Here is a 15,631-nt window from a genome sequence, read left to right on the forward strand (position 1 = left end):
TCTTTATCCCAACTACTAAAAGTGAAATGGATAAAAAGATGGGTAACAGAATTTTAGATGTTTGACTCGTTAGTGGAGAGAAGGAACAATAAGGTGTTTAAGTGGAATAATGGATATTGGGAGTTGAAGGATTTGGTCCTAATCCAAGTTGCCTAAGGAGGATAAAATAATAGTGATCTAGCGTCAAGCAAACACCATGGGCCATGGCGAGGACCATTAATGTAGAGAAGAAGAGAACATGGGGGAAACTTGATGGAAAGTTCGCCAGTTAGTGCTGCCCGCAAGAGGCAGTGGAGAAAGCATTTAGGAGATTTTCCACTGATGTTATGAGCATGATATTCATGTCCAGTCCCCACCACCGAGTGATTCTGTGCTTATATTGCGTGACGATTCTGCCTCTTGGAATCTGCCTTTATAACGTGAGGACTGAGGAGTGCTGCTGTACTGAATAGCTGTATGATAGCCACAGGCGATGTTGTAGGATCTCATCAGCCAATTTCAATTTATATTTCTCGTATATGGGCCAAAAGAAGCCATGGCATCATTGCTTTCAGCTATTTGCTTGGGTTTTAGGCCACTCGACTCCGATCCAGTTCATCAATATGAATAGATGAGATTTGACTTTATCATATATCACTCGCAAATGTGTTTTTGTTTTGATAAATCTGACTTCATATTTAAAAAAAAAAAAAAAAAAAAAAAAAAAGAAGGAAAGAAAGAAATATAGACCAATTGGATTGTATGTAGAACAAGAAACATTCCCTTTACTGCTGGCATATATATGATGATAGTGTACAGCACAGTGGTTGCCTGAAAAATTTACTTTGGATTTTGATTATAGCCAAACAAAGGCTTTTCCAAGGCCGAAAGCTATATGCTAAGAGCTACAGTATACACATACTTACATGAAGCATGGTGACTAAAAAATTAATTCAAATTAATTCTTGCAGGAAGACACGCTCCAGGAGCTTGCCCTTCCACAAAAGTGCCTTCACAAGTAACCAGTTTCAGAACAGACTGAGCAGTGAGGTGGTACTTCTGCCGGGCTTCAGCCAAGCTCCTGCAGAGAACCTGCTCAACCCATTCCTCCACTGCTCTATTTCTGTCTGATAACCAAGCAGCTGCAAGCATTTGCACCATAACCTCATAATCAATCTCCAGTACAACCTTAGTCCCAATACTCCTCTGGAATTTTAGGCTAATATCCTTCACTATTTTTCCAGCAAGTGCATCAAAATTAAATGATTTAAAGTCCACATTTTCATCCACTTGATCAAACAACTCCTCTAACCAAGCTTCCGAGTTTTCAGAGATAGAGTCACTGTCACAGTCTCCATAATCGATGTCCTCCAGATCGTCTACAGGTTGATTCAAATCCAAATAGGATCTGGACAACTTGTGCGGCCGTTTCGGCATCTCGAATATTTCTCCCTGAACCATAGAATCACAGGTCTCGGTCAGCCTCCTTTTATTTACAGACTTGGGATTCAAAGTTCCTTTTCTTGGAGTTACTCTCACATTCATTCCATTGCTTCTGTCGCTATCCCCAGCAATGCATTCCATCAAGATTTGCATCTGATATCTTCTGGCTTTGAGTATTATTTCCTCAGGAAATTCCTTGGGTTCCTTACTTGAAAGGAACGTTCTATCTCCCTTTGTGATCATTGAGGCTATCACGAAGATCATATTGTTGATGCTGATTTCTCTCCCATAGGAGTCTGCAAATTTGCCCGTCCTAATCGCCTGGGACAAGCTCCTTTGGGCCAAATTATCTGCCTTATCTACATTTTGAAGGAAGACAACTGAATGGGGCTTCTTTCTCAACTCCCCAGCAATGTAATCAATAACAGTCTTTCCTCTAAAGTTCATACCAGAACATTCAAATTCATGGTGTTCAAATATCATGTTTGATTGGTAAACCCTGTCTTGGAAGCCCAAATCCACAGAGATTAGGCTTTCCTTGGTGCCAAACATTAGCTCAGCTAGTGCTGAAGCAATTCTCTTCTTTCCAACTTTGTCAGGTCCAAGGAAAGTAAGCCAAATATCTCCTCTGAGACTCGAGCCACGGTGCCTTCCATTACCAGATCGGCAACAGGATATAGCTTTACCGACAGAACATATGGCTTCATCCTGCCAGCAAACCTTTTCTGCAAGAAATCTCCTAAGTGACTTAAAATCTCTTAAATCAGACTGATCTCCCATATTAGGACCAGAGCAGGAAGAGGACCGGGCAACTTGGTGCGAAGTATTTTCACTCACTGCATCAACCTCAGCAGAAACAGAACCTGAAAGGTTCTGAAGACATTCCTTGTCACCTGATATTTTTGAACTGTCAGGCTCCTGACTGACTGATGCATAGAGTGTTCCCAGCCCCAAATCTGTGGTCACAGAAGTGACAGGAGAAGATGATGCACGGTCGGGGGGTAGACTCAAATTGGGGGTAGGATACCTAGCAAACCAGGGGCTCTTCATCTCAATTTGCTGACTCTTTGAAACCTTATCCAATAGCTCAGATTGAAAATTATGATTTTCAGCAGCAGAAGCCACCGGTATTTGAATGTCCTGTTCAAATGGGAAAACTTTTTGGAAGTCTGTTGGCATACTGGAGCTTGGGTTTGCATATCGGCTTTTGATTACAGATGAATCTTTACTGCTTCCTTCCTTCCGATTTGTATTCAAAAGGAAGTCCTCAGCAGATGGGACTTGGAACCTGGCATGGGAAATATCTAATTTAGGTGGTGGTACTTGATGGATTCGCCAACAGATATCGTTCCATTTCTTTTGCAGCTGCAAAATTTTGGCATTCAATGTTGCTGGATCATCTGTGGTCTGCACTGATTAAAAACTCTTACATACACGTTCTCTAAGTGTAATTAATGAAATATGGCAAACACTAAAATTTTAACTGTTGCACCATAAGTGCTAAACTCTGTGTGTGCGTGCATGTGTTTCAGTGTTCATGTGTGACCACATATGTGCATGTACCCGAGTTAGAAATCAAACATCAAAGAGTTACACACCTTTGCCACATCTACTACCTTCTCTGCATCAAGTTCAGCCATTCTCAACCAAGAAGGAAGGTTTTCTGAGTACTGATCAGCAACAGAACTAGTTGATCCTCCCTTCTGAATGAGAGCAGCTTCTCGCTCATACTTTTCAGTGCATAGCTTACAACGTGCAAAGGATTGATTTGTGCGGCTTAATGGAATTCTGAAATCAGATGTTGTAGAGAAGAACCCACCAAATGGAACAAAGGAACCCATCAAGCTGAAAGTGTATTATGAGCATGAAACTGTGAGATCCAATGAGCACAGATAAGTCAGAAGCCAGAGTATATATTAACTAATACACACACACACACACACATATATGCATGACTTGGAGGAGCACCAGCCACCTAGATACCCTATATACCCTAAAAGTTAGAAATCTGTAGAGTAAAACTGATATTGTCTTCACAAAGAGGAGTCAGCAACAAAAACTTTATTATTATCGCCTTTCACTCATTGTAAGATGACCTCAACTAGCTGTTTGGCTTGGAAACCACACTAGCTAGAGCAGAAGACCAAAAAATAAAAAAAAAATAGATACCATGACAAAATCATATTGGCTGTAGTTAAAACAAGTGCATCATTTTGATATTTTTCATTAAATTTGACTGAAACCCCCTTTGGAGGCTGAAAAAGGAGAACACAGTTATCTTGAAGCAAGCAGGAACACTTATCAAAGTATGGTTGAGATTTGATACTCGGTTAGAGAGGGATTCCATCCAAATTAACGATTCATGAAAGCATACCATGAGATCATGCTTTTCCATCTTCTTCTTCTTCTTCTTCACTAGTTTGGTTGGGATGAACTGAAAGGTAGTTGGCATCCCTTTCCTTGAACGAACGTAATATATTTTATTGTCTTAGGCATTGTTTTGAGCTCGAAGAAATCTTTTTTGAGAGAGAGAGAGGAGCATCCCATCCCCATCTCAATATTCGAATACCACAAACACAAATACTTTTCAATTTCAAATCTTCAACTTTTTTATCTAATCATTACAACTTTCCTAAACTTCTAAACAAAACATAAAAAACAAATCAACTTTTTTAAATCTCAAAATTAAAATTATATTTAAAATTATATTCTAACAATATTTTAATTTCATAATATTTTAATTTAATTATTTTTCTAATTTTCCAAAACTCTATAAAACATCTCAACTCAAACCATTTTACTGCTATTCCCAAATTATTTTACTACCATTCACCCATCATCTCATCTCACTGTACAAAACTAGGCCTTATAATTTACAAGACATATAAATAATGATCTAAAAAGCAATAAGAAGATGAACAACCATAAATGCAATAAAAGAAAACAATCCAGAAGAGTAAGGAAGGAGCAAGAACATAACGTCTTTGACTCTTTATTTCCTTGCATGACACATTAGAAAGCCTCCATTCTGTCATTTCAATTACCACTCGTGAATCCAAAAGCAAGTTAGAAAGAAAACGTGCACTAGTAGTCAGTGTCAAGTTTCCATAAAAAATGTATTTTCACGACAAACATCCAATTATGCAGAACCCTCGTAATCGATTATTTTCCTCGTATTAAAAACTCGTGAATCCTCGAAACAACAGACACGTGAGGAAAGAAAAAATATAGAGGAACAAAGAATGACTACCCACCTAGACTTGGAGCAAAATCCATCATTGAAAGGCAAAGAAGTGATGGGCAAGGGATGCAAATCCCAGTCTTTCTGTATGCTCGGAAACCGACCCAGAAGCTTTAAGTACGTCTCGTTAGTCCCCGCCGCACCCATCAGCCACAATTTCTCACCGTGAAGCTCCAACAACCTCGTCAACTGCGAAACCACAAAGCTGACAGCCGCACCCGATACACTGTCTTCGATCAACGCCTTCAAATCGCCGAAGTTGACGACAATTCCGGGCCCTGAGCATTGCTTAGCAGCACTACCCAACTCCTTAAACTTTAATCCCAACTTGTCCTCGCTCCCACGTCCATTAACAAACTCGGAAATATCATTCTCTGCGCTGCTTACACTCAACCCAGCTAGCTCAGCTGGCAAAGAACTCCCTTTACCTTTGTTTATACACTCGGTGAAGCTCCGAAGGGCGTCGATAGCGCAAGCTCCGACTAGCAACGGGTTTTTCCCAGTCTTTTTGAGTAAAACCTGAGCGATTCTTCTTGAATTCTCGTCCCCAGAAACCTCCAAGCTGAAACTACGTTGTACCGGGTCCGAATCCGTCAGGTTACAGAGGAAAACTGGCGGGAACCGGGTCCTCGAGAACCGGGATACCGGCGGGTGGATAATTGCTATCTTTATGTCGCAGCTCCGGAAACCTGCCTCCCCTAAAACCCGACTAACGATCGGGTCGTCGAGAATGGAGAGGATAAAGTGCTTGAGCTCGACTTTTAAAAGCGATGTCGTTTGCTGCTGGCCTTGAATGATTTGGTGGTGCAGGTGACAGCTCTCGGGGTGGCGCCTCTGGTTCGCCTGGGACCGCTTGATCGCGGCCATGAGAGAGTTTGAGACAGGAGGCTCTTCGAGGGCTTTGGAAGAGGAGGGCAAGCGGTCCAGGGAGACCCCCACGGAGAGCTCAAGTGCCCGAAACTGAAGCCGTGGCGAGTACGCGCCGCTGCGTGCTCGTGCGCAGGCGTCCCGGAGAACCGAGGAGGGCAGGGCCAGCAAGGCCGAGATGGCGTGGAGCGACGTCGTCTGCGCGTGGCTGCGCCGACGTGCCACAGCCACCGCATCATCCAGAACACGCGCGGCCTCCTCCGTTAAGCATTGCCTGGCTGCGCTAACCGGCGTCGGCATCGCCGGCAAGCATATACTATATTTCGCACCCTATTTATAAATCTATATGTACGCGTGAGCATACGAATGAATGTTTTATTTGTGCATACAAAGCTCTAATAAAAAATTTCCAAAGAGGGGTTTACTTCAGAAACTTTTGGGCATAGTTTATACAGGCAGGCCAAGACAAAGATAAAGGCAGTTAGCATAAAATAAAAAATAAAAAAACAAAAAAACTCCCAAAAACATTTCCAAAAAAATAGAGAAAAGAGAGGTTGTTTAATGTTCCTGTTGTGCATCTTTTCGTTGTTGATTTGGTTTTGCATTGTTTGCGTGTGGGTCCAGTCTCGTTGGCAGAAGAACAAACACATGGCGAGCAAGCATTCCTTCTCTAATCTCCCGAGGCATATGTACCTGCTTCTTTGTTACGTTCACTGCTCCATTCTTTCACAGTGCTAACACCTTTTTTTCCCCCGAGAGAGAGAGATGCCGTGTCCACTGAAGCAAATGGGCCAACCAAACTGGTGGTACTCGGGATCAGTGTCCACCTCTGAGAAAGATACGCATGTGAATTTTGAACACAGATATTTTGCATGAATTTTATTGTATTTAATATTAATTATATAGAACTTTGAATTATGATTTTGCTCGGTTTGAAATTTGGACGGAACTTACCTAGTCTCCTCCTCGAAAATAATTAAGGCTTTCGGCATAATTTTAAGTTAAGTTTAATATTTAAATATTTAATTTTTAAATTATTAAATTTTTTTAATTCAATTTTTTTTATATATAAAATCTATAATTTTTTTTAATTCAATATTTTTTTACATGTAAAATTTATAATTTTTTTTAATTTATTATAAATATATCTAAATTTATCTTAAATAAGTCTTATAAAACTCACTCTATTATCTTAACTTATTACTATGTATAAAAAACTAAAATTATTATACCTCAACTCAACATATAAACGAGACACTAATCAATGTCCACACTTTAATAAGCCATATGTTGGTGTCTTGTGCAGTATTATTACTTATTTATTTATTTATGGGTTTGCTTTTGTTTCTCAAATGGTATTGTATTTAGGCCCAATTTAGATTAGAGTTGATATCAATTCAACTTATCTCATTTAATTATTATAATTTTTTTAAAATTTTTACATAAAATATAATAAATAATTTAATTTTTTTAAATTTTAAAATAATAATAATATTAAAAAATAATATTTTAATAATATTTTATTTAATTTTTAAATTTAATTTTAATTTATTTTATTTTAACTCACTATTCAAACGGTAACTTAAGCTCAAAAACGTCACCGTCGTTGAGAAAATTCTTCCCTCGCGCAATGCTAGTAACACTGGTGTTCGTGGCAAGCAATCTTCTTGTCCACATGATCCAATGCTTTAGAAAAAAATTATTTTCATATTAATGGGAGAAGAATGTCTAATTCTTGTACCGACAACACAAAAAATAAAATAGTGGTTAAAAGTCGAGTATTTCTACCGACATCTACGTAAATAAATTATAAATCAACGTCTCGTTAATTATTTTAATTTTTAAATAAGTCTGCTCGACATTTTTTAACATTTTACGAACTCGAGAAAATCCAAAATAACATTGGCAAATGGGGATATTAGACTGTATTTAGATAGTGGAGTAGGCTGAAATTACTTTACTACTCTAATGTAGCCTACTCTTATATCGACAAAAATACGATCTAACATGAGGATACATGTAAGTTTTAGCTTATAGATATGTGAATCTAAAACTTGTAAATAGTAGAATATTGCATAGAATATTTTTTTTGATTAATTCTTAAATAATACTTTTGTTTAAATGATTTTTGGATCACAATTTACATATAAGCTGATATTCTATATTTTTCTTGATTCGGTCAAAGATGTTTTTAAAAAATATTACATCTTTTTGTTTGGTCAAATAACTATGAGAGCATCTACATACAGTCCCCTTCTGGGACTCCTTTGCAGTCCTATACACGTGCGCACGTGTGTTTCATTGAATTGACTAAATTATTCCCGATTCCAAAACTAAACCCAAAAATCATAATTATTGAAAATCAAAGGTTGGAACTTTTTTCCCTCTCTATGCCAATTGACAACCTCCTCCACCATTGACAGAATCACATACTCTATTGTCCATCGACAACTTACTCTACCATCGACGGAATCGCAGCAAACTGCCCATCGCAGGCCTTCTCTGTCATTGACGGATTCACAATGCTCTTCTCCTTCACTGCCCATTGTTAGCATCCTCAACCATCCACAAAGTTGTAGTACTCTTCTCCTCCACTTTCCATCACTGGCCTCCTCCACAAATAAAGAATTTGTAACTTGAATTTATCTATCTTTAAAAATCAGTATAAAACCAAAATATATTATAAGTGGCTTACTTTATATTTGTACTCAGAATATATTATAAGTGGCTATGTTCACATTTGTTAATGAAAAGTAAATGAGATTTTATGTATGAAATCAGGATATCTATAAATTGAATAATTACGGCTACAATTCATTGAGTGCATGTGATATGAACTCGTGAAAATAGAATCTCTTGAATTCACAATCAATTTAAGAACTCTCCAAGAAAGTCAAAAAATCAAGTCAATGGATGGAAAATCTAGACCTCTTAGTTCCCATCAGCATGACTCTCAGCAGTTTTTTCGTGAATTCAGGAAAAAATCAATAAGAGATTGGAAAAAGAATGGTAGTGAAAAACTAAGTGAAACCTAGTATTAGAGGGATACGACATGCCTAGAAATGCAAAGAAAAGCAAGACTACATTATGAGTCTTCCAATGTGTATTCACGTTGGAATAGTTTAGTACATGAATGACAATATTACTAAGAATACATTTGTGCAAGAAAACTATATTATTGAAAATATGCACTCTAAAAATATGCTTGTAGTATCAATTTTATACATTGAAATATGCTTGTAGTATCAATTCCCTTGATTGTCATTTTATTCTAGTATCAAGTTTGTAAAATAACAAACTATAATTTTTAAAAAACCCTGTCTTCCCTAAGCTTGTGCTTTGTGATGTTAAAATAAGCAAATGTGGTTTTCTGTTTGGAACAAAAGTTGTCTTTTCAGTACCAAACTTGTGTACTTATTTAATTTTTTTTAATTTCATGTTGTACTTAAATATATCAAGATTGTTCTTAATGGAGAAATGAGAAGAAATCACATCTACTAGGCAATTGTTTTTTTTTTTTTTTTCCTAAAAGCAATATCCCAAATGTGAGAGATGATGATGAAGTAAATGGTGATAATGAGGTTTTAGAGCCAACGCCGGTGAATGATGATGATGGGGTTTTAGAACCAACTCTTGGAAATGATGATCATGGGATTTTAGACAAGGTTTTGAATTTCGTACTGTACCGGCCGGTACGGTCGAAATATTTCATTTCTGTGATGTAGTGGGTACAGAGAAGGGTATAGTTTCGTACCGGTCAAAATTTCGGTCGTTTCGGCTTGTACCGGCCGATATTTTAGCCTTTAGTTTTTTTTTTTCATTTCTTTAAACTACAAGTTCATTTCTTGACCCTCCAATTCAGACTAGACTATTTATAATTTATATATAATTTATTCATATATATACTATTATTTTGAAATATAATTTATATATATTTATATATAGAATTTACTTATATATAGATTATTTTGAAACGGTCACGGGTACGATATTCAAAACGTTAGTTTAAGAGCCAACGCCAGGAAATGATGATGATGGGGTTTCAGAGCCAACGTCAGAAATGTTTTTTTAAATTGAGCAAGAACCTATTGACTACTATAAGCAATATAGGAAACATACTGGATTTGGCATAACGACCCAAGTAGAAACGGTCACTGGTACGATATTCAAAACGGTAGTTTAAGAGCCAACGCCAGGAAATGATGATGATGGGATTTCAGAGCCAACGTCGGGAATGTTTTTTTAAATTGAGCAAGAACCTATTGACTACTATAAGAAATATGGGAAACATACTAGATTTGGCATAATGACCCGAGTAAAAGAGAATGTGATGTGAGTGTTAAATATGTAACACTTGGTTTTGCTCATGGTGGTAAGACAAGGAACTGTATTGCCTACCTTCCTAAACCACGCCCGACACCGAAGACCGATTGTAAGGCGAAGATTAATACAATCTTGGTTAGTGGTATCTTACGCATAACTACTACTAACTCGATGTATTGTTGATGATGTTGGATATGTTAACCATTTTATAAGTATGGATTTGTATAAATTTTGGTGGACATGAGATTTGCCTCATATTTTAAAATTATTACAGGATTGGTCGTATTCATGAGATTGGTGGAGATGAGATTGATCATTATAATTTTCTAAATTGATCATTATAATTTTCTAACTCTTGGTGGTACATGCTGCCATCATTTTCTTCATGTTCAATTTACCATCATTGATATAATGAGTATTGAAAACATAGCAATCCTAACTATCTTAAAACATGACAACACTTATAATATATTTTAAATATCACAAGTTTTAAAAATTTCATACACAACCACTAAGTTTGAATATTACAATATTGGTAAAGGGTTTAAACCTATTACAACCTATCCAACAATATTACACAATTTGATACACATTTACTTAATCTGTAATTGTTCTTGATCATATCCAACAACATGATATTAGAATTGAAAGTCTCAAATACACAGAGTAGCATGCGTGCATGACTAATATCTTTTATTTGACCATGAAACTCATCCCGATCATTTTGGATGTCCTTCTTCCTTTTTTTGAATCTCTTCCCTTGCAAGTTGGAGTTCTTCCTCCTATTTTTGGAATTATTCCTCTCTATTCAGGAGGCAACATTCTCTTTCCCAAATATTTTTTCTTTCATTTTCTACTTCAATATCTACCCATTAAAAATATTCGTAGTATGACCTTCCCTGTATCAAACAGCTTATACAAATCATTGTGGGAAATTATAATTAATACAACAATGTTTGAAAATAAATGTACACAAATAAGAGTAATTAGTGTTAACCTCTTTATTGTAATTTGGAAAAGAATACAAAGGTCGCCTTGGATTTATTGGGGTGTTCGAGAATTTTAGACGTATCATCTCTTCGTATAAACATTTAGGAGCATATTCGAAAAACGATCAATCAAACAAGATGAAAAATGCGATGAAGATATTGCATATCAAAAATAGAAACACCCTTGAAACAAGTAGAGACATTGGTGCAACATAACACATATTTCATGGATTATATAATATATGAAAAAAAAATATTGACAAGCAATGATTATGATTGTATTTACTATGATATTTTATACATACGTGCTTCGTGAGTAGTAGGTGGCAATGCTAACACTGTTGCATTAAAACCTTGGCGCAAAACTACCATTGGACATGTGTCTAACCATTTTAGAAAAAATATATTTGTAATCGTAAATTGTGTAACCATCACGTAATTACTTTAAAAAAAGTGAATAAAATATGAGATTCATATAAAAAATTATTTTTTTAATAGTAGATCTTACTATATTTTAAAGTGATTATACGACATTTACATATTTTACGATTATATGTATAATTACTCACCATTTTATTAGCAGCTTCTCAAAAATTCCTATTGACAGGGAATTACTTTCTTGGTCAAATATGGACTTCTCTTTAAAGTAGAAAGCATGACCTTCTATGTTGGCTTATTTATATTCATAAGTGGGCCAAATTAAAAAGTAATAATAATTCAGAACATTTTAGGCAGGTGTAGCTAAAGGAAAATATTTTAGGTTTGTTATATAGAGTTGGCCAAGATCGAATGACTTCGTTCACTAACAGGTGAAAGACTAACTAAAACATATTGGAAGAAAAAAAAAATCATTTATGAGTATAGTAGACAGGATATGAATGCTTGCTCTCAATAAGAAAAAAAAAATCAATATAAACTTAAAGCAACATAAATCAGCTCATAGGCTATAGCAAACAAGCTCATACCATAAAATAAAAATTGATGCTCTTATTGAAAGCTCATAGTAGAAATCTTTTTACCTTGTTAGGGCGAACTCCAGCTGACGAAGGTGACGATGACGACTAAGAAAATGGAAGGGATGGACGGCGATTCTGAAGAGGGGGAAGGGGACGACGGTTCTAAGAGGACGACAAAGGTGACGACAAAGGGAAAACGATGAAAGCAAATTCATAGGCGACTGCTTTAGGACTTAGGGCTTAAAGAATATACTCAACTTTCAACACAAGCATATTTTAATGTCAATTTGTTTTTTGGAGCAATCCAATCACTGGTATGCGCCATCATTTTCAGGGGAAAAAAAATATATTTTAAGTGAATACTACCATTGTTGCAAATACCATAAAAACACGTGTCTTATAACATTACTATAATATTATAATGCATGTTATATGGATCCATTATTTCATACATTTTAATTTTGTTAATGATAGACTTTAGTTTATTGTATAACTATTTTATAATTTGTTTACAACTAATTAAAATGAGGTAATCGTGCTAGTTTTTTAAAATAATTTTAATTTTACAAAACTACTTCCATTTAAAATAGAATATTAATTATAAAACTAATTTTAAAAAGGTTAACTTTCGCTTAATTTTTATTAAGAATTTGAAGAGAAAAGGACAAGAGAATAAAATAAATCACAGTACAAAAACTAAAAAGAGAAACAAAAAGATATGAACAGCCATGCAAGAACCATATTAAACAGTTTCTCAAAGGTGGTCCACTTGACAATGTGGTTGATGCCTTTTCTTTTTGATTTGACCAAGCTGTCAAGAGCTGAATGAGTCACGAAAGAGGGACAAAACTTAAGAGAAACTTCCATAAATTATGGTCCTTAATCCTTATCTTCACTAAATTAAACATAATAAGTTTGGATAACGTTAGAGTCCGAACAACCTATTAAACATAATCCTTAAATCTAATCAATTAATTTACTATATCTAGCAAACTTTAAAAAATGAAAAATATTGACCATTTAATATAAAAATAATAATTTGGGCTTGCTCCAACTCTCTTGCGTCATTACAAAAATATTTTAGTCACAAAGTGATTTCATCAAAATAAATTTATAAACTAATATGATTTGATGTAACACGTCAGATTATAATGTTACTTTTATGAAAAATATATCTAACATAACACATAAAAATATATCAATTTACAAACTTACTATTTTTTTTTAAAAAAAATTGTGACCGTTGCCCGTCTAATATTATTATTATAATTATTAATATATATATTTATAGTTTTTTAAATGTGAAAAATAACACTAAGGTTCCGTTTAGATAGAGAGATGAGATGATTTTAGATAAAATTTAGATAGTTGTAGATAAAATTTGAATAAAATATTATTAAAATATTATTTTTTAGTATTATTATTTTAAAATTTAAAAAATTTATTATATTTTATATGAAAATTTAAAAAAATTATAATAATAAAATAAGTTAAAATAAGATATGATAGAACATTTTCAAGCGGATACAAACGAAACCTGGCATGGCTAGCTACCAAATGGCACCCGTACAGAGTAAGATTCAAAGCCAATTTGGCTTCCCTCCCTCTCTCTCTCTCTCTCTCTCACACCGTTCAGAAAAAAGGTGTTTTGATTTGACCTGCGTTTTTGTTCTGTCTTGCTGTCTATTCCTTCAACACTCATTATTTCATTTTATTTTCTTTTGTTTCTTTGCATTCTCAATCAAAAAGATATTGTGGAATATTAATAATGATCGAATATATCGTTTCGAACAATGACATTAGATTTGCGTATCTATAAAATAAACCGATACTATATGTACTTTAACATTGACTCCAAATATATATAAAAAAACTAGGTAATTTTATGGGCAAGATTACGAAAAAGAATAATATCTTTTCTTTTTTTTGTCACATCTCGTTGTTTGATTCCTTTTAACAATAATTTTTTTTTTTTATTATTTACAAGCCTAACACTTAAATTTTAGAAATCAAATCATGCAATCTAAATAATATAGATGGTATGTTATAAAATAGAAGAACTCTTCACCAATATAGCGTATATATGTAGATCAATTTCTTTTTTTTTCTTTACAATTACTTATTATCCTTTTAAAACATTCATGACGAAACCATTAGTTATTATTTGTAAAATAAATTCACAAACTGACGTAATTTTATATGATACGTTAAATTTACTTTATAATAAAAATAATTTTACAATCTAACATACCGTATAAAATCAAGTTAATTTATGAGTTTACTTTTACACGATCGCTCTAGCTAAAATATTTATGTTTTTTTATTTGTAATGGTTTTATCTTCTTTTCTTTATATAATTTTTTTTTTAAATTAGTAATAGAAAAATGCAAGACTAATTATGATAATTTATCAAAAATAATGTCACGATGATGTGAATATAAAAAGAAAAAAAAAAAAAGTTGACCATACACCCATCCAAAACTCTCTCTCTCTCTCCCCTATAATGTTAAGTTTGGAAGTTTGCTTGGGCATTGATGGAAGTTGGAGATAATCTTCCGTCGCTTTCAAACAAAGATTACCTTCTTAATGCCCTGAAAGTGTCAAACTCAGACTCTCCAAAAAGCTCTTTGCTCGTGACAGCTTGTTTTGGACTTACACGAATCAACTTGCAAACTAAGCAGCCAATAATGGAGATGAATATGGGCACGTACGTTGGAAGAGAGAAACGCATCATGAATCTCCCTTTCTACAAAAAGTCGTCTATATATTTATTTATTTATTTATTTTTTGCTTATATTGGTATACGCTGGGAATTCCCAGAAGCTCTCCCAGTAGTAGTACTCTAAACTCTATAGTCCTGCTCCTCCTTTGAGCCCAGACCAAACATCTCACGCTTTGGGACAGTGTTTGCTGTCTAAATACGTACTGTAGGGAGAAAGAATTTCGAGAAAAAGGTCCTGGGCCTGCTCTAATGTTATTAAAATGAATTGACCGAGATCGGCTCGATAGATAAATTATTTCATCTAATTTTATTTTATTTGATTATTATAATTTTTTTTTTTAATTTTCATAAAAAATATAAAATATAATTCAATTTTTTTAAATTTTAAAACAATAAGAATATTAAAGAGAGTCTTGCTAGTTACAAACGTTTGGCACTCCAAACTGTATACCGACACTTACATAACTTTTTTTTATTAAAAAAAAACAAAAAAATAAAAATTTTAAGAAAAGAAAATGTCATTTGTCTCATAAAAATATTTTTAATCTTTAATTCGCACCGTTTGATTAAATAAATATTTTACATATCAGCATCGATGTAAAGTTTGTTAAGCAAATTCGCTTGCAAGAAGATTTTTATAATTTTTTAATAATATTTTATTCAAATTTTATATAAAACTATCTCATTTTACTATCCAAACCATCTCATCTCACTGTCAAAAATAATTTTTGACTCTGGTTTTTGGTTTTCTGCATAAATAAAATGGTTTGATTGCTGGAGCAGCACTTGGGATTATCATGTTTAAACACGATGTGGAGCAGTACTAGGATCATTATTATATTATTTTTTTAAGAGAAATACAGTATTTTTCATGATTATTAGTACTAATAACTACTAGTATTGTATTTCCATATATTTAAATTACTTTGTTTAAATATTCCACGAAAAATATCCCAATATTAACTTGATTGTCCCATGACTTTCGGTTCCACCTACAATTTCTTTTTTTAAATAACTATTATTTTAATTATATTTAATTTTTTTCCTTTTAATATTTATGTTGATTGAGTTTTTTTTTCTTATTTTGAATTTTTCTGTAAATTGATTGTGT

At 34.0% G+C, this 15,631-nt stretch overlaps 1 protein-coding gene across 1 annotated transcript; it reads right to left on the reverse strand.

Annotated features, from left to right (window-relative positions):
* Positions 1-744: 744 nt before the first annotated feature.
* Positions 745-5,989, reverse strand: LOC121239018 (protein SMAX1-LIKE 6-like). The gene is made up of 3 exons (XM_041136132.1): positions 4,677-5,989; positions 3,021-3,267; positions 745-2,829 (listed from the first exon to the last, which is right to left on the reverse strand). Exons 1-3 carry the CDS (start codon positions 5,828-5,830, stop codon positions 928-930), a joined length of 3,303 nt encoding a protein of 1,100 aa, XP_040992066.1. The 5' UTR covers positions 5,831-5,989; the 3' UTR covers positions 745-927.
* Positions 5,990-15,631: the final 9,642 nt, after the last annotated feature.

Source organism: Juglans microcarpa x Juglans regia, chromosome 7D (genome assembly GCF_004785595.1).
Source record: "Juglans microcarpa x Juglans regia isolate MS1-56 chromosome 7D, Jm3101_v1.0, whole genome shotgun sequence".
Classification (NCBI taxonomy): Eukaryota; Viridiplantae; Streptophyta; class Magnoliopsida; order Fagales; family Juglandaceae; genus Juglans; species Juglans microcarpa x Juglans regia.

Bases quoted from the DNA above. Each gene is read 5' to 3' on its own strand.
- LOC121239018 (XM_041136132.1), bottom strand. From the start codon at position 5,830: ATGCCGACGCCGGTTAGCGCAGCCAGGCAATGCTTAACGGAGGAGGCC. The intron at 3,268-4,676 runs GTGGGTAGTCAT...ATACACTTTCAG, and splicing joins GGATTTTGCTCCAAGTCTAG to CTTGATGGGTTCCTTTGTTC. The intron at 2,830-3,020 runs GTGTGTAACTCT...TAATCAGTGCAG, and splicing joins AGGTAGTAGATGTGGCAAAG to ACCACAGATGATCCAGCAAC.